Source organism: Lathyrus oleraceus, chromosome 5 (assembly GCF_024323335.1).
Source record: "Lathyrus oleraceus cultivar Zhongwan6 chromosome 5, CAAS_Psat_ZW6_1.0, whole genome shotgun sequence".
Lineage (NCBI taxonomy): Eukaryota > Viridiplantae > Streptophyta > Magnoliopsida > Fabales > Fabaceae > Lathyrus > Lathyrus oleraceus.
The window spans coordinates 358459708-358483451 of NC_066583.1; the positions used below are offsets into that span (position 1 = coordinate 358459708).

The 23744-nt window shown below is 32.2% G+C and overlaps 3 protein-coding genes across 4 annotated transcripts; 2 read left to right on the plus strand and 1 right to left on the minus strand.

The window, feature by feature from the left end:
* Positions 1-2718: 2718 nt before the first annotated feature.
* LOC127080684 (F-box protein CPR1-like) lies at positions 2719-3882 on the plus strand. The gene has a single exon (XM_051020993.1). It carries the CDS (start codon positions 2719-2721, stop codon positions 3880-3882), a length of 1164 nt encoding a protein of 387 aa, XP_050876950.1.
* An 11366-nt stretch (positions 3883-15248) lies between these two features.
* On the plus strand, positions 15249-16326 carry LOC127084691 (uncharacterized). Its single transcript, XM_051025186.1, has one exon. It carries the CDS (start codon positions 15465-15467, stop codon positions 16182-16184), a length of 720 nt encoding a protein of 239 aa, XP_050881143.1. The 5' UTR covers positions 15249-15464; the 3' UTR covers positions 16185-16326.
* Positions 16327-16739: 413 nt separating this feature from the next.
* LOC127084690 (uridine kinase-like protein 4) lies at positions 16740-22821 on the minus strand. Of its 2 annotated transcripts, none has more exons than XM_051025185.1 (15): positions 22653-22821; positions 21597-21677; positions 20531-20622; positions 20262-20331; positions 19852-19964; positions 19577-19673; positions 19244-19323; positions 18743-18937; positions 18561-18644; positions 18423-18483; positions 18278-18338; positions 17854-17947; positions 17682-17754; positions 17263-17345; positions 16740-17136 (listed from the first exon to the last, which is right to left on the minus strand). In XM_051025185.1, exons 2-15 carry the CDS (start codon positions 21619-21621, stop codon positions 16957-16959), a joined length of 1308 nt encoding a protein of 435 aa, XP_050881142.1. In that variant the 5' UTR covers positions 21622-21677; positions 22653-22821; the 3' UTR covers positions 16740-16956. The 2 variants fall into 2 exon arrangements, with proteins under 2 accessions (XP_050881142.1, XP_050881141.1); XM_051025184.1 differs by having other exon boundaries at positions 21597-21760; positions 22494-22821.
* Positions 22822-23744: the final 923 nt, after the last annotated feature.

Here is a 23744-nt window from a genome sequence, read left to right on the forward strand (position 1 = left end):
TTCCTTCCAAGTTTGATAGTCTTGAATAACAACATATTTAATTCTTTTTGCATAAGGAGATTGTCTTCATAAAAAACAAGCTAAGAAGGATGAACATATCTTCTTCACAATGAGTCACTGCAAATGTTTGCAAATGTTTCCGATCGACCTCATCCATATGGGCCACCCTTGAACTAACCCAGGTCGCTGATGAGGCTCATCAACCGTTTCCTTTGGTACAAATATTCTGAAGTGAGGTCATCCTCCTTATATACATATATATGTTTTCCCCATAAGAAAGTGACTTTAAGTCCAGAACTTGGGAAACAGCTTGGAACATCTTTCATCTACTCTGTCCCCAACGACGTAAACCGTAGCATGGGCTTCTAGGCCGATAGGGGTTACCATAAATAACCCCTCTTCAAAAGGTTGTAACTCATGAAAGGCCCAAAGCGACGCAGAATTGGCTCCAAATAGATTAGTCATCTACCTCGCGTCTAAATTATAGGGCCACGACGACATCGAATGAGATGAAAGTAAAGGACCACATAAGACTTTCTTTTCAGGTATTCACACCAATGATGATAAATCTTCACATATGCCCAGCTTGTAGGATGAATTTGTGAATGAGTCATTACCATATGCTTTAGAACTTCTATCTCAAAGGCCTTGAAAGGTAAACAAAGACACAAAATAGAGAAAGTGCACTCATAAAAGGGAATGCCGCAATCATCATACTTATTGCATATCCTTTCATCCTCGGTGGGAGTCAAGACTCCCTAGCAGGAAGATGGACCGAGTTTGATAAATACACCATCAAGATTGCCTACTTTAGTGAAATTAGAAACGTATAAGAGTAGACATAGTCCATCCAAGAAGATGGATCATTCTTATGGGATTCATGAGCGTTATTATGTGATTTGTTGTACCGTACTACACTAACTTTTCAAATTCAGTAAAGTGAAACGCCAACGAAGAACATAACTACTAAAATGAGAAAATTACTCAAAGAAAGAAACACCGACTCTTTGAGGACTACATTCTAGCATGCAAAAGGAAATATACTCTATCAAACATGTCCAAACACTTGCATGCAACACTTAAATGCTCTGAGTCCCAAGAGTCATAATGATGTCACTTCTGAAAAGATGTTTGAAGTATGGGGCATTAAACACACGAATCCCCAAGGAACTGGAACATTTTCTCTTGCTCTTCCAAACATAAAGGTGAAAGTGGTCGGCAGCCGAAACTGAAGTAACAAATTCATGCCTTACCGAGCATAAACACATACCTTAGGGGGGAGGCAATTATTTGGGTCGACCACGACAAACCACTCTGATGGAATAGTAATCTTTCCATAATCTTTTTAACGCGCAAGCATTCTCCTCACGACGCTTACAAAGATTTCAACGACAAGTGCATCAAATGGCTCTCCGCAATTTACTCATAACAAATAGTGAGTTCGTTATTCCTTCTCTATTATATATAGATAAGGTGTTAATCCAGATAACAAGTTTCAAACACAATTTCAATTCACTCTTCTTCCTCACATACTAGTTTGAGCATTAGTGTTAACCTTGCAAGTCAGCCCCATCTCCACCATGTCAGAAACTCAGATCCACCATCACTGCCGTTCCTCATTCCAAATTCTGATTTTTAAATGGAACAATTAATTTCTTTAATCGGCGTTTCTAGTAGATCCATAAAAGGATTTAGATAGCTCAGCAAATTAAAAAAATAGAGAAAAACCACACTCATTTAATAAAGGTTAAAAAACTAATTCTAAAAGTTGAAAGATCAATATTACATTTTAATTAAAATAAAAAATATTTAAAAAATATTTAAGTTAAAAGTGCTATGTAAGGGTGTTTTCGGTGCAATTTGGACAAGGAAAAAAATCCAATTGATTCAAGACAAAATTATTCATGGTTCAGTTTTTTTCCGCGATGATTAGTTAAAAATTTGACTTGATACGATTCCAATGTTTAATTTAGATATATTTTTAAATATCTAAATTATAAATTATAACTATTTATTTACATTAATATTATAAAATAATAGATTTGAAATAATATAAAATATGCCTAAATTAAAAGTAAAATAAAAAAATAAAAATGATGGGTTATGTTTGAAATAATAAAATATTAAAATAAATAGATAAACTAAACTAATACATAATATTAAAATAAATTAAATATTAAAGAATAATAAATTACTGAAGTATGTTATATGAATATAAAATATAAAATTAAAACATATACATTTGGTTCGGTTTAAATTAATTTTAAAAAATTAATCTAAAATCTAATTTGATCCTGTCGTTTCTTAAAATAGGACATGCAAACACATTTTATAATTTTTTTTTTAGTTTTAAATTTTTTAAAATCAAATTAAATTTTTTATTTAAATTGATTTAAATTTAAACACGGATACTATACCCCACGTGCTATTAATGTGTACTCATTAATATTTATATTAAGATATTTTTTCATAATCATTTAATTAGTTTTTTTTCTGCTGTTGCATCATTTAATTAATGTGTAGTCATTAAGATACTTTTTGTTATATTAATTATATATATATTTTTAGATAAGAATGATATTTATTTTAATTTAGGTTTTATTTTGAGAAATAAATCCGGATTAAACAGTTAACAACGTCAAGGAGATATTTAAGGGAGTATTTTGAAGTATTTAAAAGCCCCTCAAAAACCCTAATATAGCAAGTAGCTAGTAGAAGATGGAGCAAGGCATGACTGTGAATACAACAAAGGTAAGGAAACAGTTACATGTACATCATGATATTGCCTTCTCTATTCTCTCTAAATTATCTCTTAAACCTTTGAAACGATTTGAATGTGTATGCAAGTCATGGTCTCTCTTGTCTGATAACCCTTGTTTCATGACCACCTATCGCAAGAATTTATTCACAAAGTATCATTGTTCTTATGATGGTGCAACTGTCCTCCTGCATCCACTTTTCAATTCCTATCACAGTCATAGATTTGAGTTGTATCCTCTTTATGATGAGAGGTTTGCGACAATGGATCGCCCATATTGTGATTGTGGTTTTAGTATTTTAGGTTCTGGTAGTATTCATGGAATTTTTTGTTTATCTTTTATATACCAAAAGGATATTATATTGTGGAATCCTTCTACTAAGGAATTTAAGCTCATTCCTCCCGGTATTCATCGTCGCAAATCTTATCAAAAAGGTTATATTAACTGGGGATTCGGTTATGACTCTGTCAAAGATGACTATAAAGTGATCTGCATTTATCGGCCACCATTGGAAGATGAAGAAATGTATTGTGAACCCTTGGTATCTGAAATTTATAGTCTAAGAAATAACTCTTGGAAAAAATTTGATGTTGATATCGAACATAGTCTTAGTTTTTGGAGCCATGAACAAGTGTACATCAATGGAATGTCTCATCGGGTGTGTAAGATTGAAACAAGTACTCGTAATGAATCGTATGTGTTGTCATTCGACTGGCACCGTGAGGTTTTCACTACAACAGTTATACCTTTCGGGATAGATGATATTCTTGAATTTCTTAATGGGTGGAGACATTTGGTGCTATTAAATGGGTGTATTGCTTTGATATTAAATTTCACAAAGACGTCTACTTTTGAGATTTTTATCTTGGGTGAACTTGGCGTAAAAGAATCGTGGATTAAGATCTTTACTATAGAATCTTTCCTTAATCTTGAACATCCAATTGGAATGGGAAAGAAGAGTGATATATTACTTAAAAAGACAGACGGTAGATTAGTTAGGTTTGATTTAATTACTCAAAAGATTACCGATCTTAACCTTACGACTAACAATTTTTGTTGTATTGCTTTAATTCATAAAGAAAACCCTATTAGCCTTATTGCATATGAAGGAAAAAGTATTTAATATTTTTTCTCTTTATATCTTTCACGAGGATATTATGAAATAGTTTCTAGCCTATTTTGAAGGTTTACTCTTGCTATGCTATATGAGCAAACTAATCTGAATTCTCTATCAAAGAGGTGTGCTTTGGCTTCTAGTTTTACATGATTATCATTTAGTTTTAGGTTTAAGTGAAGGTTTTAGGTTTTAGGTTTTGAATTTGCTAATTTGTATTGGTATTCCATTGCATTTAATTTGAGTAGTGTATTATTTTCTTTACTTAATGCTTATTTTTTATTTTATCAACATAAAGTGAAATTGCTCTCAGATCAAATTTAGCAAGGTCCAATTTAACATCATTAGTTTACCTTAAATTTACAATATAAATATGTTGGATTTTTTTAGCTACAATAGTGTGTTAAAAAGTGTATCTCAAATGAGAATTCTGAGTACTTTTCTGTAAAATATTTAGGGCTTGGTAGAGTACTGCAAAACAAGTTATTTACTTGATTTGAATATTAGAACGTCAAATGTACTAATAAAATCATTTATTTTTCTTCATAATTAATTATATTTACCATTATTTATTTATTATTTATTTATTTTTTACTTTCCCCCTCTTTGTATATATTAATTATTACTGTAGCAAAAAAATAACTAAACAAAATAAAAATTTATCTCAAAAAATAATTGCTCTTCATGTCATTATTTGACACTTTAATGATCAATTTCTTAAAAAAAAAGAATAATGCATTTAGATATTTTTTTTAAAAACAATTTTCTAAATAAAATATTTCTAAAAAAAGACATTTTGGTATATTAGTTTAAAAACAACTTTCCAGAAAAAAATATTGAATACACCTCTTTGAAAAAAAAATTAGAAAGTTATTTAAAAAAATTAAAAGAATTTTTTTTAATGATCATTGCACTAAAATTTAATGAAATTTGTTTTATTAAAAAAATTGATCACTAAAAAAAATAATAATTAATTTTTTAACTATATTATCTGTGTTGAATTATTTTTAAAGAAAGAAACTAAGAATTCGTGTCCTGTATTTCAAAAAAAATATTTTATTTTATGTTTTAATAATTTTATTTTATTTCTAAAATGTTATAAAAAAAATTATTTTGTATTTCACTAAAACGTGATCATTGAATGTGTTAATGACTATACATTTTTTTATTAAAGAAATTGATCATTAAAATGTCAAATAATATAATAATAATTAATTGTGAAGAAAGAGGAAGGAGAAATATTATATTAATAATATTAAATGTAATTAATTATAAAGAAAAAAAATCTTATTAATTCATTTAAGAACGCATATAATGCCAACATACACCTTCTAATTTTCAAATGAGTATGTATTAACATTACTTTTATATATATATATATATATATATATATATATATATATATATATATATATATATATATATATATATATATATATATATATATATATATATATATATATATATATATATATATATATATATATATATATATATATATATATATATATATATATATATATATATATATATATATATATATATATATATATATATATAAAAAGATGAAAAGGATAAATTAGATTAAAAAATAATTTAGATCAAAATTTTAAAAGTTGATGAAACTCGATCGTACTAAGAGCCCAAATAAATACCATTTAAACACACTCACATAAATGTGTAAATTTAAAGAAAAAGGAAATTAAATAATGTTAAATGATTTGGCCAAATTATTTTTAAATTATTATTTTTCATTTGTTTGATTGTGCTAATTAATTTCCATTTTTGTATTTGTTCCTAAGGAAGATTTGCGATAAACATTGTAAGAATCGTAGGTCATAGTAGGATTGATGATTATTTTACATTATAATATTAGAATCATGCTTGAGATAAGTCAAGCAAATGTTGTAGGTAAGTAATTGGTAAAGAATGTGATCCTTAACTCAACCTTAAAAGTTAAGTTAATTAATTGTATAGCATTTTGTTGGGAATGAATGATGTGTGTCCCTAAGTTAGATGATGATTCTTCTTATTTATAGTGTTTGAGTATTTTGAATATTTTTTTATTAAATTTTAAATATTGGTGATATACACCGGATCGTAAGATCTTTAATGAATGAGGTGTATATAAGAGATTCCCGAAGTATCATTTTTTCTATTTTTTTCTATCATTTGTGACCTACAAAAGAATTCCTTTCTACCTTTACATGTCAATATTTCTCGCGAGCTTTCCTGTTTCCGCCTTTAGTTAAGTTCTTATAAGATCTTTCCTCGTTGGTATTTGACTCGCATGAGTAAATAATCAATTTTCCTTAAGATAGAGCCAACATTTCTTCTTCTTTTGTTTTTTAATCTTTCCTAGGGTTTCTTAGGAAGTGAGATTTTGATATTCTTGTTTGTTTTTTAAGATATTCCTTTGATAATAGGTAATTTTAATATGAGGGTTTGTGTCTGAACTTGTTTTCTTATCCAATCTGATATGTATCAGGTTCTCCTTCGTAGTGTTTCTTACGTTGGAGATTGTACAAACTATGAATAGAAATTAGGAGAAAGATATCTCGATCGAGTGGGTGGATCGGGAAACATTAAAGACCGAATTTCACCAGTGAATGTGGCTTATACCATGCTTGGAATGAGGTGGGATCCTCGTCCGACTAGGAAGGGTTTCCACCAGATGGAGATAAGAGGATATAAAACAAGTATGAAAAGGGGTGTCATTCCTTTTCATGAGTACTTATATTCTTTCATGAGCTTCGTAATTGCATCCGATGAGCTAGGCATTTGTCAATGTTTTTCAACATTATTGTGAATATAAGGGGGGTAGCTTGACTGTGATGACGGGAACCAGATCTTACGTTTCAAAAGTAAGAGGCCATGTCACGAGAAAAGTTATACTTGAAAAATAACTGGTGGTAATCTGGAAGGAGCTTGATCTTGTTGGTGGTACCATTCCACCTGACACATCATAAAGGAAATAGTTGAAAATTTTCATTGAGACCCACACGCTGCGGGATCCTAAAACTGAGGGAGAGAGGAAGTCTATCTTTGGTAAGTGACATAAACATCTTACTTCCCTTGACTATTGCTTAAATAATTATGCATATTCAATGAAGAGTGAGGAAACAATGCAACATTTGAAAAAAATATCTTTAAGCTACCTCTATTCTGGCAGGTATTCCAAATATTTTGTCTACTGGGGGAACATCTACTTCGGCAACATCGATCAGGTCGAATGTTCGAATTACTCCTCCCTAGTATAAGTGGAAGTTCTGGTTTCACCTAACCGTCCTATGATAGATAATGGTCTACACCCATCGCAACTATAGAACGGGAGAGGCATGTCTTTTAGCCCTTAACTTGAAGAACTTTGGGCTGAGAGGTTGCTTAACAAGTGTCCTCGACTAAGGTTCGGTGGGGAGCATGTTTCAATTCCAATAGGGTCGCCTCATGTGCTGCCAGCTCGCTTTGGCCGAAGAACGGTAAGAGAGTTTCGGCCTTCCCTCTCCAATGAAGATTATTCTTACTTCTCTAATATGTTTGAAGAAGTTTTCTTAAGAGAGATAGAGGAGTTGGCATACCATACACGTTAAACATCTATCGCCATGGCCTTTGGAGTTGTTGGGCGAGGGGAAGTCTTCCTACATGATCGTCTTTTGAGGGAGAATGAAGGGCTCAAAGAGCGAGTCAATGCCCTTACCGTTGAACCAAATCAATGTCTATATTCATGAAGTGTCTTCCTCATTCCTTGGTATAGATATTGTTGTGGAACCTTTTAGGTATCCCAACACTCTAGTTGAGAAGGTGACGTTGCTTACTTAGAAGGTGATAAAGAAGTATTAAGATTTGTCTTCTGGGTAGGCTTCATTATCTAGGGTGGAGGTTGCTTTTGATGAAGCAAACTAGAAGGTCTCTAGGTGCCTTTGAAGGAGTTTTAGGAAGGTCGGAAGAAAGTTGAGGACAACCTTCATAAGATGTGCCTCTAGAACCTTGCCTTGTCCAAGGAGTTAACCAAATTATTAAAGGAAAGTTACTCTATCATTAATTACTCTTTTGAAAGTGCCTTGAATAATGTGGAATATTTGTATCCTACTAGGTTGATCTCTCGACAGCAAGTTCGTCTTAACTAGGCCATTGAAGACGGAAAAGTGGTTTCCTTGATGGATTAGTCGTGTGTGTGTGTCTATTTTTTGTATTGGTGTTCTTGTACCTGACACAGGTGAATCCAATGAATAGGTAACATTTATCATTCTTGCCCTGCAATGTACATTTTATTTTGTTATTACTAGTGTTTTTTTACCTATTTATGACATATTGCTTTCATTTTTGAGTTCGTTTCTCTAAGACATAGCTTTTCCTATGAGGTCGTACTCAAATTTTTATTAGACATCTATGAGGACTATATCTAGACAAAGCTCGTAACCCCTTCATTTCCCTGAGGTGGAAACCTAGTTTAAGATTGACGTATGGCATACTCACCATTGCCTGATATATGGCTAGCTACCAAGAGGAGGGGATGATCCGGTATTTTCCACTTTATGGCATGCTTTCTTTGTATGATGCATTGGCATTATGGGGTTTTGATTGCTTTAGTTATATGCATGTGGAATTTGTGACAACACCTCTGAGTCTTTGTGATGAGACTTTGATGATACGCTGACGACGTTTGTGACAACACCAATAAATCATCGTTACCTTTCATAATCACAATAAAAAGATATGTTTCAGTGAAAATTTATTTATTCTTTTGTGGAACATCATTGTACATTATAATAATGTGTTAATGCTTTTAAATAAGAATATAATTAAAATTTACCAAGTGGCGTAGCCATTGCATGTTAACCATAAAAAAAATGTGATTGATGGATTTGACTTCAGTTTGATTGGAAACCAACACATATATATCCAGGATGATCCAACTTATCTACAGGGGCCGAATATTCATGTCTCATAATTTCCTGATAAGGGAAGCTATATTAATACCCATAGGTTCGTGAGTGCATTATTCTAAGGAGTCGATTCCCTCGAGTTATGGGTCGACTCCCATTGAAAGCTATTTTTGAATTTTAATCCCTGTCCAGGATGGGTCGACTCCCAGGCGGTATGGGTAGACTCCCTTTCTCTTAGGAGTCGACTCCCACCTTGAATGGGTCGGTTCCCACTGTTCAAAATGTCCAATTTTTTAATTTTACAACCTATTCTTTTTTTGTTTTCTATTTTACACACACATACCTATATATAGTCCTTCATGCATCATTTCACATGATCACAAAGAAGAAACCTGAAAGACACAAAGAACTTTTCAACATCTCCATCCTCTCTCATTACATTCATACAATAACTACACATTATAATTTTTGTTGTGTGATCAAAAGATAGTTTGATGAGGTCAAATTAGGACCAGGCTGTAATCAATTGGGTTAGAAGATCTTTGGGGTTTCAAATAAGAAAACCAAGTTGGAATTTTCCTTTAAGATCAATTGGGGATTTGAAGGTTTTGGACAAGATTACACAAGTCGGATTCGATCGAGTGAAAGCTTTGAAGAACGAGGGTTTCTTGCAAAGGAGTTGCGTGAGACGATGGATCTTCGTTGTAAATCTTAGGTGACAATAATTCACAATTTGGATTCGATCGAGTGAAAACTTTGAAGAAAGGGGTTTCTTGCAAAGGAGTAACGTGAGACGATGAATCAAATTAGTTTTGTTGGGTGACTTGATCAAGCTCATATCAAGGGAAGAGAAAGTGTTAGAATCAAGATCAAACATAGGGTTTGTGGGGTTTCATTGCTACATTTCTATTGTAAAACTACAATTGAAAAGGTTAATTTTCATTACCTCAATTAGAGTTCGAATTAAGGGCGGACGTACCCATAGCGAGGCCGATTGGGGAATTTCTTAAACAAATCCTTGTGTACTCTCTCTCACACACACACACACACTCACTCTCTCTTTCTCTCTATCTCTTTTACTTTTCATTTGAAAATTGTTGAACTCGTCAATTATGCAATCAATATGTTTGGTTAAACTTTTTGAAAACCTTTTGAAAAAGGTTTTGTTGAGTCCAAAATATTGAGAATGTTGCTCGTCCTATTTTCAATTGAATTGATCGACGCAACATCGTCATTACCAATATATTTGAATTCAATAGTCATCAAAGAATCATTGGTTGACATGCTCTCATATAGTGAAACAGAATCACTAAAGGTGTTACTAGGATAAGTATCCATCCATATTAGAGCATCGACCACACTCTTTAAATCAGGAAAAACCGCACCATCATTCTGATTGAGATCGCATGGTCGATTTCATTTTAGAGAATTCGCAACATCCATAAACTGCACATCATTTCCCTGTAGTATCCCTAAACTACATCAGATTCATATTTTCTTATCATAGGTTTATTTGTAGGCAGGTTGTAACTTTAAGCTTGTAAATGCTTTCAAATTCAGTGATTTTTGTTGTTGCAGTGCCAGTCATGCCGCAAAGTTTTGAGAACTACAGAAAGAAGTTATGGTAAACAATAGAAGCCAGTGTCACATTTTCACTTTGAATGGGCAACCCTTTCTTTGCTTCAACTGCTTGGTGGCTTTCATATAATTGGGTGATTAATACATGACCTCAATTGGGGTTTGATGTTGTGAACTTTCTAAGGCAGCAAATGAAATAATTGAGAGGCTATGATGAAGATATTATGGTTTTCTCTTATTTGAATTAGTCTTTTCCATTGTATTTGAATTGGATTTATGTATCTTGGATGATCCTAATTTGAAGCATATCTTGTACATTCTTTTTTTTTTGTGATGTTGATGGCCTACTTGCTTGAACATGAAGAAAGATGGTGGTCTTGAAAAAAAAAAGAAATGGGGACTGAATTTAAGATATGAGTGATATGGATTTATGAAAGTCACTAGAAGTCAAGGTCCAATGTTTTAGGGTCAATGGTCAACGGTTGACCTAAAGTCAACTGTGTCAAATTTCTTGTAATTTTTTTTTCTTTTCTTGTAATATATTGAAATTGAACCTTGAAATGTAATTGAACATTTATTGTAACTTGTAATTAATGCAACATAACTTGTTTTTCAATCCATTTTGAATTCAACTGAAACTTTCATTTTATGCCTCCTTAATCTTCAAATTATCTTTACAATTCTTCTTCAAGAGTTTCCTTCTTCTTCAACTGAACCAGCAGAAACTAAAACAATCCAAGATAACTTGTCCCCTAAGAAACTGTACACTTGATCCACCAAGTTGAGAACATAGACTATAATAAGTCCAAAAATCATCGGATCATAGAGCAAGAAATCGATACACTAAGAATCTAAAGTTAACCAATTAAATCTAATGTTATTGAACCTTTGACCTGATAATGTCACACTATGCAAATGCAGATGAATGATATGAATGGCTTATAAATGTATGATCAATAGGAAAATGTATAAAAATAAACAAAGCTATAAGCCATATGAAAATGAAAGGGGTAGGGAAAATTTTGGGGTATATGACAAGTGTTAAATTATAGTAATTTTATGTGTGAATAATTGGCACTTATTGACTTGTTTCAATTGATTTTCTTGCATAAATCTCAACTTTTGCGTATACATTGCATACTTGTGTTATCATGTAAATATTGCTTAGTTTGATAGTTTTCATCTCTTTTTGTAGGTTTTCATGCATAATTGAAGCATTGGGGTCAATGGCACCAAGCAATACCCAAAACAACATTTTTTTTAAGATTCCAAGTTTTCCTGCATGGGCTTAGCGCGGTCCTAGCGCGCTTAGAGAAATAATGGCAGGGGAAATTGCATTTTTCGTGATAGGAGCATGCTTTGAGCGCACTTAGTGCACTTGTTCTAGGAGTGGGATAAGCATGGTCCTAACACGAGTTATGGCAGTTTAAGTTTTGTTTCACTGATCGTGCTAAGCGAGCTCTGCACGGGCTTAGCGTGATTCCACTTTTTCAACCCCTATTTATTCATTTGTAAATAGATTTTTAGGGTATGGTTTTGGTAAATTTTAACCCCAATTCCATCATAACCAATTTTTGTAGTTAGGAGAGATAGATACTTAGAAAATAACAAGTTAGGATGCTTCTTGAAGATCCAAAGTTGGATTTGCCTCTATCATTGAGAAATCCCAGTTGATGTTTGTTCATATTCATTATTCTCCTTGTAATCCCTCTCTTGTTGGGTTTGTATGTAAGTTCACTTTTATAGTATGTACTTTTATTAGTTATAAAGTTATGTATGATTTATTCACGAATATGTATCGATGTTATCCTTGTTTACTTGTTTATCTATTGATTTGAATCATTATTGAGAAATACTCTTCGAATATAAATCTAGGATAATCATTTGTTAAACTCTAAACTCTAGACACAGATTTAGGTTTAACATGTGCGTGAGTATTGAATCTTAATGCTCTGTATTGTTTGATAGGTTGAGAGATCGTCGATTAAAGAATACAATAGAACTCTCGTCGGTGTTGCAGACATGAACACTGATGTCAGCGATATGTGATGATATTGATGAATGTTTTTAGATTGTGCATAATTGGTTGATAAATTAATGCTCGTATGGTGGATGAAATACAATCATGTAAAGCTCTCTGATCTCCCTGAAGCTTTATTTATTCATTAGTTTTACATAGTTTAGCTTTTAAATTCAAATTTTGCAAACATAAGCTTAAAATCGTAGAGAACGTTGAACGACATTGATAACACACTAATCCCAGTGGAGACGATAAAATAAAATACTTACTTTTGCTTGCTGCTTTATCGCAATCAAGAGTATGACAGGCTTCATCTCCTTGAGGTTCCTTCTTATTTGCATTTCACTCTCTTGCAAAATGATCGAACCTTTGACACTTAAAGCATTGCTCTTACTTTTATCGAACCTCTTATTTTCACCTCTAAAGTTATCTTGACCACCTTTTTTGAGGCAGTTTCTCTCACCCTTTTGGCAAGTCGAATTCTTGGAATTTTGGGACTCTCTTCCACCAAAATTATGAAAAATCTCTTTACTCTTCATGGGTCATTTTCCTTTCGATCTCTTATCCTTCTCGTTGAAATAAACTTGCAAAGCGATATCCGTTTTTGCCTTATTAGAATGTCTCTTCTCCATCCTTTGCTCATGAGCCTTAAGAGAGCTTTGCAGCTCCTCTTTGCTCATCGTCTCAAGATCCTTAAATTTCTCAATCGCTACAACCAGGTTGTCAAATCTTGATATTAAAGAACACAAGATTTTCGTGATAACATATTGCTTCGTGAGTGTTTCTCCAAATACCTTCACTTGATTCACCAATCGAGTGATTCTCGTTGTGAAATCGTTGACTGTCTCATTTTCTTCCATTTGAATCAATTCAAGTTGATGCTTGTGAGTTTGTAACCTCACCACCTTCACCTTGTCATCCCTTGCATATGTCTTCTTTAAGATTTCCCATGCTTGCTTTGACGATTCGTAATCACCAACTTTCTCAAAGTTGTCACCATCCACACATTGATGGATCAAAAACGACGTCTTGAAATCTTTCTTCTTTTATTCCTTATGCGTTGCTTGTTGTGCAACTGACGTACATTCAACAAGGGGATTCACCTCGTTTTTGATCACTTCAATAACATCTTGGTAGTCAAACATCACTTTCATTTGCTTGCACCATTTTTCGTAATTCTTCGCATCAAAGATAGGTAGCTTTATAGGGATTCTTTCATTGGAGACAAAGTTCATGTTGCACACTAGGTGTTTGTGGATCAAAACCGACATCTTGATGCTAGATGTTAGAACCTTGAACCACAAAATTGGTGAATGATGGAGAAAGAATTAGAGCGTGGAGTGAGAATGAGAGGGAGAGAGAGAGAGAGAGAGAGAGAGAGAATTGAGGGTAAGAAGAATATTATCATTAACTTGATATGAGAATGCCTCCAAGACATTTATACAAATGTCACAAAATGATTGAGACTTAATACATGCAAGCCAAATAACAGAAAATTGAAAAAACTCGTGTCAATAACCGGTTACAATAAAGTTGTAATCGGTTACAACTGACACTAAAAAGAAAAATACTTTTGATAGTAACCGGTTACACTCAGATGTTAACCAATTACACCTACGAAGATTTCACTTTTTTGCAACTCATAAGTGTTTTTGGCCTTGATGTAACCGGTTACACCCCCGTGTTAACCGTTTACAACACTTGAATGACTCAAAATACTTTTAACATAATATTCTATCAAAGACCATGGTTGTATTCAATTCGTTAATTTCGAGACATTTCTTAATAATTTATCTTATAGTTTTTCTAAGTCTTCATTTACCTCTAGTTGTTTGTTTTCTCTTCATCCGATCTACTCTCCTAACAACAAAATTTATAGTTTTTCTCTCTACATGTTCAAACCACGTAAGTCTATTTTCTACCATCTTTTCTACGATATTGTCATTTCTAATATTGTTATTTATAATCTTATCTTGTTTATTCTTACCATACACCCAACACAATATCTTTATATATGGTATACTTACTTTATTTTCGTATTGATTCTTAACCGCTCAATATATTATCTCGTACAACATCGTAGATCTTAAAAAAAAATCTTCAACTTGAGATATGCTTTTGTGTTACATAAGATTACTAAGGCTATCTATTTCAGTTACCAAAGTTGAATTTGATAGTTTACATATTTTTCTATTTCTCTATCGTTTCGTATTAGGGATAAAAATAACTAAATATTCAATCTGAGTATTTGTTGACCAATTTGAAATAGTCCCATTTTTAATAAGTCATAAAAATACTCCTTAAAGTATATCCTGAAAATCTACAATTTAGTCACACAACTTTCAAAAACTTATTGTGAAATACCTCAATTCAATTTCCAATCTCTAACCCCATCTCTTCTCTAATTTCTTCATTTTCAAATTACATAACAAAACAATTATTTTTTTTAACTTTCCTAAAGTCTTAACAGTTGTTCATTACTTTCTCCTTTGCTTACACTAAAATAATAGTATGTTTTAGCATCCAACATGATTGATTCTTTGTTCTTTTTCTTCCTGACAAACCCTCACCATTACAAGGACATGTCACTTTATGGAAGGATAAACATAAACCATGTTAAGTTAATTGTGTCAACCAAATCAATTACTAACAAACCAAATTACCACACACAACGGTTCCTTAGTACATGAACAATCCCACATAGTTTACATTCACCACTTGATATGTATGTAACAATCAGATAATAAAGCCTTAAAGTAAAAGCAATAAAGAATATGTGGGCTCAATTCAATTCAATTCATCCTTTATAACTTTCTCAAACATTACTTACCATAGACCAATTTCATTTACATTCAAAACAAAACAAAAAAAAACAAAAAAAAACACAATGTTCCTCAACTTTAGCTTCATATATTCCCTACACCTTTTACCAATTCCTAGAAGAAAAAAAACATATTGTCCCCACTAACTACTACTCAATCAAAAGCTTCTTTATATCTTCAATTCATTTTCCTTAACCAATAACCAATACCTCATATTCATGTTCATCTCTTCCTCATTGCTTAACTTGAATAGAGTGGCATATTTCTAGAAATATCTACTAAAACATGCTTTCTCTTCCACCACCTCCTCCTTTGCATCCAACCACAAATGAAACCAAACAAGTCCCTCTAGACCAAATTGTCATATCAAATGAAGCAAATTTTCCAACCACAACAAAGTTAAGAAGGCCACCAAATCTAAGACAACTTAGGTTTCAAAGAACCAATCCAATAATATGGTTTGGAGCAATATTGTGTCTCATATTCAGCCTTGTACTAATTTTCTTTGGTGTCACAACTTTGATAATCTTCTTAGCCATCAAACCGAAAAACCCTACATTTGACATACCTAATGCGAATCTCAATCTTGTATACTTTGACTCACCTCAATATTTCAATGGTGACTTCACACTCCTTGCAAATTTCACTAACCCCAACACCAAAATTGATGTGAGTTTTGAGTCATTAGACGTAGAGCTTTTCTTTTCAGATGCGATCATATCAGCACAGTCGATTCAGCCTTTTACTGAAAGGAAGAAGGAAAGTAGGTTGCAATCATTGAACTTTATATCAAGCTTGGTGTTCTTGCCTAAGGATCTTGGTGTGAAACTTCAAAGGCAAGTGGAGAGTAACCAGATTGTTTACAATGTAAGAGGAACATTTAAAGTTAGAGTGAATTTGGGACTTTTTCATTTGTCTTATTTGTTGCATAGTAGATGTCAGATGGTGTTGACTAGTCCACCAAGTGGTGTCTTAGTAGCAAGAAAGTGCATCACAAAGAGATGAAAAGTTGTGGTGTTGGGTTAGAGATTCTTCATATGCTTTATGTGGATTTATAGTTTGTAGTAATACAATACTAGTGTGTAAAAAATCATACGCATGCCATGTGATTTTGGAAGATAAATATGAAATACGAACACAAACATTAGATATAACACCGATATTGATACATAAATATTAGTAAGAGGAGCTCCTATCAAGTTGTTCCGACCTAGGAAAATTTATGTTGCATAAATATTATCTGTGACTATATTATGCAGAGCCTTATTATATGACTTAATGGAGCATCTTCAAAGTTCATAGCAGACACTAATTATTTAATTTTACTGACAAAATATTATATGACCATGGAATATCCTTGTCCTATTAGTGACCCTCTGAAAAGTACTTTTGCTCTTGATTACTTCCACTTGATTATCCTTGTGTAACAGGTCCTGCTTTTAGTTTAGTACACCTTACTAAGTATCTCTTATTTTTATCAAAATTCATTAAATAATTGTCTCTGAAATGCTCTACCATCCATATACAAAATAAGGTCACAACTTGTAAATCATTACCAGGTTAATGAAGTCTCAATCGCATACCAATTATTTTTGTTATAGAATATAGTAGTATAAGATAACATCAAATTATCATAGTTATTCCTGGCCTAGTAGAGTCTAAGTTTATGTTGAACTAAAATTCAGACCCTCTAGCATAGTAGAAATTGAGCAACAAATTGCAGCATAGAAAGTTTCTTGTAATTATGATTAACCAAAAGATTTTGTTGAGTTTGGTTTCACTTCTGTGAAGCAACCACCACTTGTTCATCATCATCATCTGTTCCAAAGTACCGATCTCCAAACTCGCCCATTCCCGGTATGACACGGAAATCTTCATTCAAACCAATCTCTATCTCAGATGTCACTATTTTAATTCTTGGAAAACTTTTGCAGACCACGTGAACCCCTTTAGGAGCCTGCAAGAGATAAGAAAGTCAATGGAAAGAGCACCAGCAAAAAGAGAAGGAGAAACGATAGAAAACAATCACACTGCAAAGAGAAAGATGAAAATTGACAGAGGAACCAAGGCATTAGTAACTTACAGAGATGAGATTAAGAAATATAATGTTGGATTCTGGCACACCCTTTCTTATAAGTAAAGAAATTGCATGAACAGCCGAATTACCTACAAAATGAAATTTTCTATGATTAATCAAAGAGTTACGACAGAAACTCTAGCAGAATGCAGAACAAAAATGTGCATATATATTTACATAGTTCGACCAATGTGACTAAAACAAGTATGGAGCAAATGAATTGAAATTTTATTGATGAGACTAGTTTTTCAACCAGTTTGTTTGTGGTTTTCATTTGAATCGGTTTGAATATAAACACTCATAATCGCAACATAACTAAGATATTAACAAAATCAACAGACAAATATAAAACTTCTAATTCCAATTTCAATAGGCTGCCTACTCTCTTCGGAACAACCATGAGAAAAAAGAAGACTATCACAAACCTGTGCCGAGAATAGGGTCCAATAGTAACACATGCCTTTCTGAGATGTCGTTTGGCAATTTTTCATATATTAGCTAGTCATTTGATCAAAAGATAAGAAATTAGTAACCAAGAAAATGAGAAATGGGACAGAGATATGTACTAGAGCATCATATAGACAGAGATGGACAAACCTGTTCACCATTGTCGCCTTCTCTGTGGATCAGAATTTTTCCAATCTTAATACCTTTACAGCATGCTCTTAAGGCATTCTCCATACTCTCCCCACTGAAATTAGAGGAATATCAATATAACAATAGAAAGTGCTTTTAAAAATGATAAAGGGCTATAGAGATATATTTTCACATCAAACCAAGGAGAGGAGGGAGGAGCTATTTACATAAGACACTATATTTAACAAAATGATTTTCATTATAGAAGTAAACAAACACCAACACAAAAAACTTCAACTTTTCTTAAAAATATCTAAACTATTGAATACCAACTTTTAAAAAAAGAATTGTAAAAAACAAATTATTCAACACATTGACGCAAGGATCTTGGAAAACATTTAATCAAATGTCCATGTAACTCCAGATTTCGGAAAACATTTAATACCTTCTGATGACAGAGACACCACACAACCTTTTGCAAAAATCCACACCAGTGTAAACAGAACCTGCATTTATGGAAAGGGTGAATTTAAAGGCAAATAATACAAACTAAAGTATTCAAAAATCAAGTATGAAAAGGAAAACAATACCTGTGGGAGTGATTACTTGTTTTTCTGTAAATGGAAGATGTCCTAAACCATGTTCTACGACCTGGTCAAGTGCATAATTAAAGAAAATACCATATCACCACCAAATTTGGAATGCGATGATGAAAGGTGTTTACTTACCAAACGAATCAAACGATCAGAATAAAATACAAAATCATGCTTCGTTATCTGAGCATCACGTATCAAGGTATGCATACCGCGTATCTGTATAGCAGCAATTATCACAACGATTCAATTTATAACAACAATCAAAGCTTGGAACTCAGATTATGAGAAGGTTAATAAATTGCAAGAAAAGGTACCTGAAATGTCGACTGAATGACATATAAATTCGGATATATTTTACAAAGGTCATGCTGACCAAGCTTTGTGCGGATATGCTGAACAATCAAATCAATAGCCACATGATTATCTCCTCCACGAGGTATGATTATATCAGCATACTTCTTTGTTGGAAGAATAAAGTCATCAAAAGCTGGCTTCACAAATTTTGAATACTGCAACAAGTGTAACGTAAGAATTAGCTACTGAAATTCATTTAATTGAAGGTATTGACCGTCAAAATTAAATGAAGATTACATTAGCTTGACCAAGAGCATCCTTAATAATACATTTCCTCAAAATTTGAATGATCATGCATAGGTTTCATTATTAAGGAACTTAAATAGAGGCAATCACTATCGTGAAATTAAAATTATTTTTCCCTAGTCTTGCATTGAATGAACAATACTGGAAAAGAAAAAAAGTAACATAAAATCAAAAGGTACTCATCGTAGTGCAAAACTTTCGTTTTAAACTTCTACCTGATCAAGAATCACTCCAATGTCCCGATCCTTCTCGCTGGTATCACGCCTAATCCTTCTTGCCAAACGAACATCAGCATCTGCACTGAACAATTGAAAATGTAAAGTGACAGCTTAATTTAGTATTTCAACAATGGCATGGAAAGTCTACCGGATTGAAAAATAACTAGAAGGTACACAAGCAAAAGTTCAAATGCATAAACAATCAACAAATAAATGAGAAATTCCACGAGATGAGATAAAGTTATTCTAACAAAAGATTGCAAATATATTGACAAATGCTATGTGAAACATACAATATAATAAATTCTGAGTTAATGGAAACAAAAGGACCTGTATCAACAAATATCTTCATATTCATCAACTCCCTAACACGTGGATCATGGAAAACAAGGATGCCTTCCAAAATTATAACATCTGAAGGGTTCACCTGAAGAGAAATCATAGTGACATAAGCTTCGTCATAAAACTGAGTATAAATATGCATTTAGATTATAATATCATATATATTTTATACATGAGATATGCACTAAAAAAGAAAGGTAGCTTTTGCATGATATTTACTATTTAAAACTGCTAAAACAGAACATAAGATTCAAAAGATATACCCTTCTTAACGTGTCAGTTTTGTAACTCTTAAAATCATACTTTGGAATATCTACAGCTTCACCGTGCTTCAATTTGTCCATAACACGAAGCAATTCCCCGGTATCAAAAGCATCTGATGATAAAACATAACAGATATACAAGAACATTCACATAGTTATTAAGAGAATAGAATGTTGTATTTTCTTTATCCTGCTGCTAGCCTATCAATTTTCAGGATATTATCATTCACCAATATAAAGCCTCAACGAAATAATTCATAGTTTGTTTTCTTCTGTAATGACTAGAAATAATGATGAAATATAGAAAAGCATCCAAGTTAAGAATAACAGAACTTTTCATCCTTTACAGTTTCTTAATATCAAAAGACACTCACTAATAATGTCAAACTAAGAAATGTAATTGTACTAACCAGGATGGTCAAAGTTGTAATCTTGTACCCTTGATCGTTCCTCCTCACTCAGGTTATTGTAAAAAGAATCCTGTCATATGTTAAATAGTTAACTTATCAAGCTAATGTATCAATACAAATACAATAAGAAAGGTTTTAACCCAAATTTTGAAACACGACTCCCAAAAAAACAAGACAAAATAAAGAAGGGAATGTTCAATATAAGTACAATAAGTCTTGATATTTTCTCAATTTGACCACAATATGTATGAATAGAAAGCATTCGATACCTGATTAACAAGCACAACTCGTTGGTCATGAAGCTGCTGAACAATCATATCACAAACTGTTTTTTTGCCAGATGCCGCACCTCCAGCAACACCTGCAAAAATAGATAAATAAATTTGAATCACCAAGATAAATGGAAGAAGTTGTAAAACTGAAAGTGATGCATCCAAACAGACCAAACTTTGGATTTATCATGTATGATAACTGTGCAGGAAGCTCTAATCATATATAAGCTAACAAAATTTGAAATGCTTAATCTTAAGAATGTGTGGTTGGGCCTAACTCATCCTTACAAAACTGGCTTGTAGGGCGAGGATTGCCCCCACTTATAAACACATGTTCATGCCATAGATTGTCCGATGTGGGACTCTTAACACTTGAAATGACCAACTAACAGGAATGTTAGATGAAATGATATTATGATGCTAGAACTCATACTTGCACATTAAATGATGGGTATTTTAATTCCGTGTTAATTTATAATAACACAAATACGACAATGTGGTTTCTTTTTACAGAAAACATGACACTGGCCTGTATATGTCCCTTTTCTTTCAAAGAAAAGTATTTTAATGTCAAGAAATTGTGATATTTCAACTAAAATAAAACTTCGTTAATGTCTCATGTGAACTATATTCAAAGAGACAGAGATCAGAGCCAGTGATATTTTCCCCGGCATAACAGAACAGAACCTCGAAGGAACTAGAATTTATAACGAAGAATTAGGGAATAATACTCTGATTACAGAATACAATGTGAAACCTGAGGGTAAGTAACCTCTCTGCCCTAAGTCCCCAATTCTCTCGAATGACTAGCTACTTTATCCATTCCTCTCTTCTGTATTTATATATACTGACCCTACCTACCTTATCAGTGTACTAGATTATTGATTTGCAACTAACTAATTAACCCAAACCATTTATGGTCTCTAGCATCTCCCAGTTCCTAGCAACAAAACCATCAAGATAGTGCGGACACAAGAAACACCACGCAAAGTCCCACCACCACAAATATGAAGTTTTCGATGAATTCACTGCTAAATAGGAAACTTGCCATAAGGTTACACACCTATGACGAAAGGTTGATTGTACATTTCGGTTGCTGATGTTGTTGGTTGTTCTATGCTAGCTTCTCTTTGCTCAAAACCATCTGTGTGAAATCCAGAAAAATGAACTTCAGATGAAGATTCCATTAAATCAACAGCTGACTTAGCACCACCCATTAGCAAATACCTGGAAGGAAAAAAAAAAGGGGTTAAAAATAACAGTTACGGAAATACGATAAAGAAATATTCAAGAAAAGACAATAAACATATTAATTATGGATATGTAGAGTTTATGCAGGACCTTGCCTGCTACAACAATCTAAAAGAAAAGCATTCAAATCACAGCTTGCAGATATGTCTTTAATTGGATAAAGTCAAAACATTTATTTATTCAATCCTTTGGCACTTTTAGTCATCACTCAAATATTATAAAAAGACTAAGAATATTCTTATGAAGATCAACAACTGCATTGACTAAACCAGCTTAAAGTAGCATGTTGTTCTTTTGTCACACCACTGAGTAATTGTAATACTACAATGGTTTTCCAGACCTAGCAGAAAAAATTATTTCATCAAATATCCCAAAATTAAACCCTATAATCACCCTAATAACTCAAATTCATCAAGTTAAACAATAATTCATTCTCAAATCTCATTTTCTTTTTATATATAAAACACATAAAAGGGTAAACAATTAGAGCAGATATCATTTTTCAAGCAGAATCATCAAAAAATTATATTGAAACCTTCCATAGGACACAATTTTTACTGTTTCATGACAAACTTTCAACAGAGTTGGACCCAAAATGAACTTAACCTCTAACAGACAAAAAATCAAACAGCTTCAAAGCAAGGAGAAGTTCATTACAATAAAACCCGCAACCAAAATAAAAAAACAAAGAAACTAAATTCATGCTCACCCATTCCATCCCTGTAAGCAACCACATCCCAATTACCAAACAATCAAATGGGTTTTCCCCAACTAAATCTAGATCCAACTAAAAGCACACAAAAAACCAAGCAAATGCACAGAAAAAGATTGTTGAACAAAGTAGTAAAATGCTGACTCCAAAAAATACCTAGTGAGCACAAGAAATTGAGTGTGAGAGAGAAAGTTGCACAGAAATTGAAGAGGGTGAGAGTTTTCAATCAAAAATGGGGACTTTCTAGTTCATATGTCAACAGAACATTCAATGATGGAACACACAGCATGTGTAGACCCTTGTTTTGGTTTGGTTTATTCGCCACCTCTTTCTAATTATAGACCTTTTTACAAATTTCATTATATATATTAAAAACATATAAATTTAAGGATTTAAGGGTAATACTAATTTGTGTCCCGGATGAATATAAAAATAAATTTTTGGAAATTATGTATTGAATTTATTAAAAATTTATAATTAATAATTTTATTTATTTTTTTAATATATATTTTTTATTTTTGGGTTTTTTAACATGTGTCATTGGGACATAAATTAACATTATCCTAAATTTAAATAATATATATATATATATATATATATATATTTTTTTTTATTTCAAAAGTCTATAAAGTAATATAAACGAAAGAAGATAATGAATCGATAGTATAAAACTTTTTAAATCTATATATATATATATATATATATATATATATATATATATATATATATATATATATATTTTAAATTTATATGTTTTTAATATTAATTTTCTATATTTTAAAATAAATTAGTAGTATTAATTAAACTAGTAGTATACATTTTTTGAAAATGAAATACCGTCAGTGTCTCTGGACCTGTAGCAGTGTGTGCTTCAAAGTTGATCAGAATTCTTTTCAATCCACCGTGGCGCTGAATCGGATGTGGGACCCACTTGCTTTTTCTAGTTTGTTATATATAAGTCATTTAATTCTTAACTCTACATCATGTCCTTTTAGCAATTTTGTTCTAGTTCTTGTTCGCATAAAAGTTTTAATACGTGTTTTATTAATATTTGTATTTTTATGTTTTGGCATAAAAAGATATTGATATTGATATTAATATTAGTGTTGTAAAATTAAAAATGAAGATAAAAGAATACATATTTGATAAATATGGCGTCGTTTGTACGTTGTTTGGGCTAATATTTTCTATTTAAATATGATGAAAGTATAATATGTATTATCAAATTAATATCAAGGGTTAAGAAAA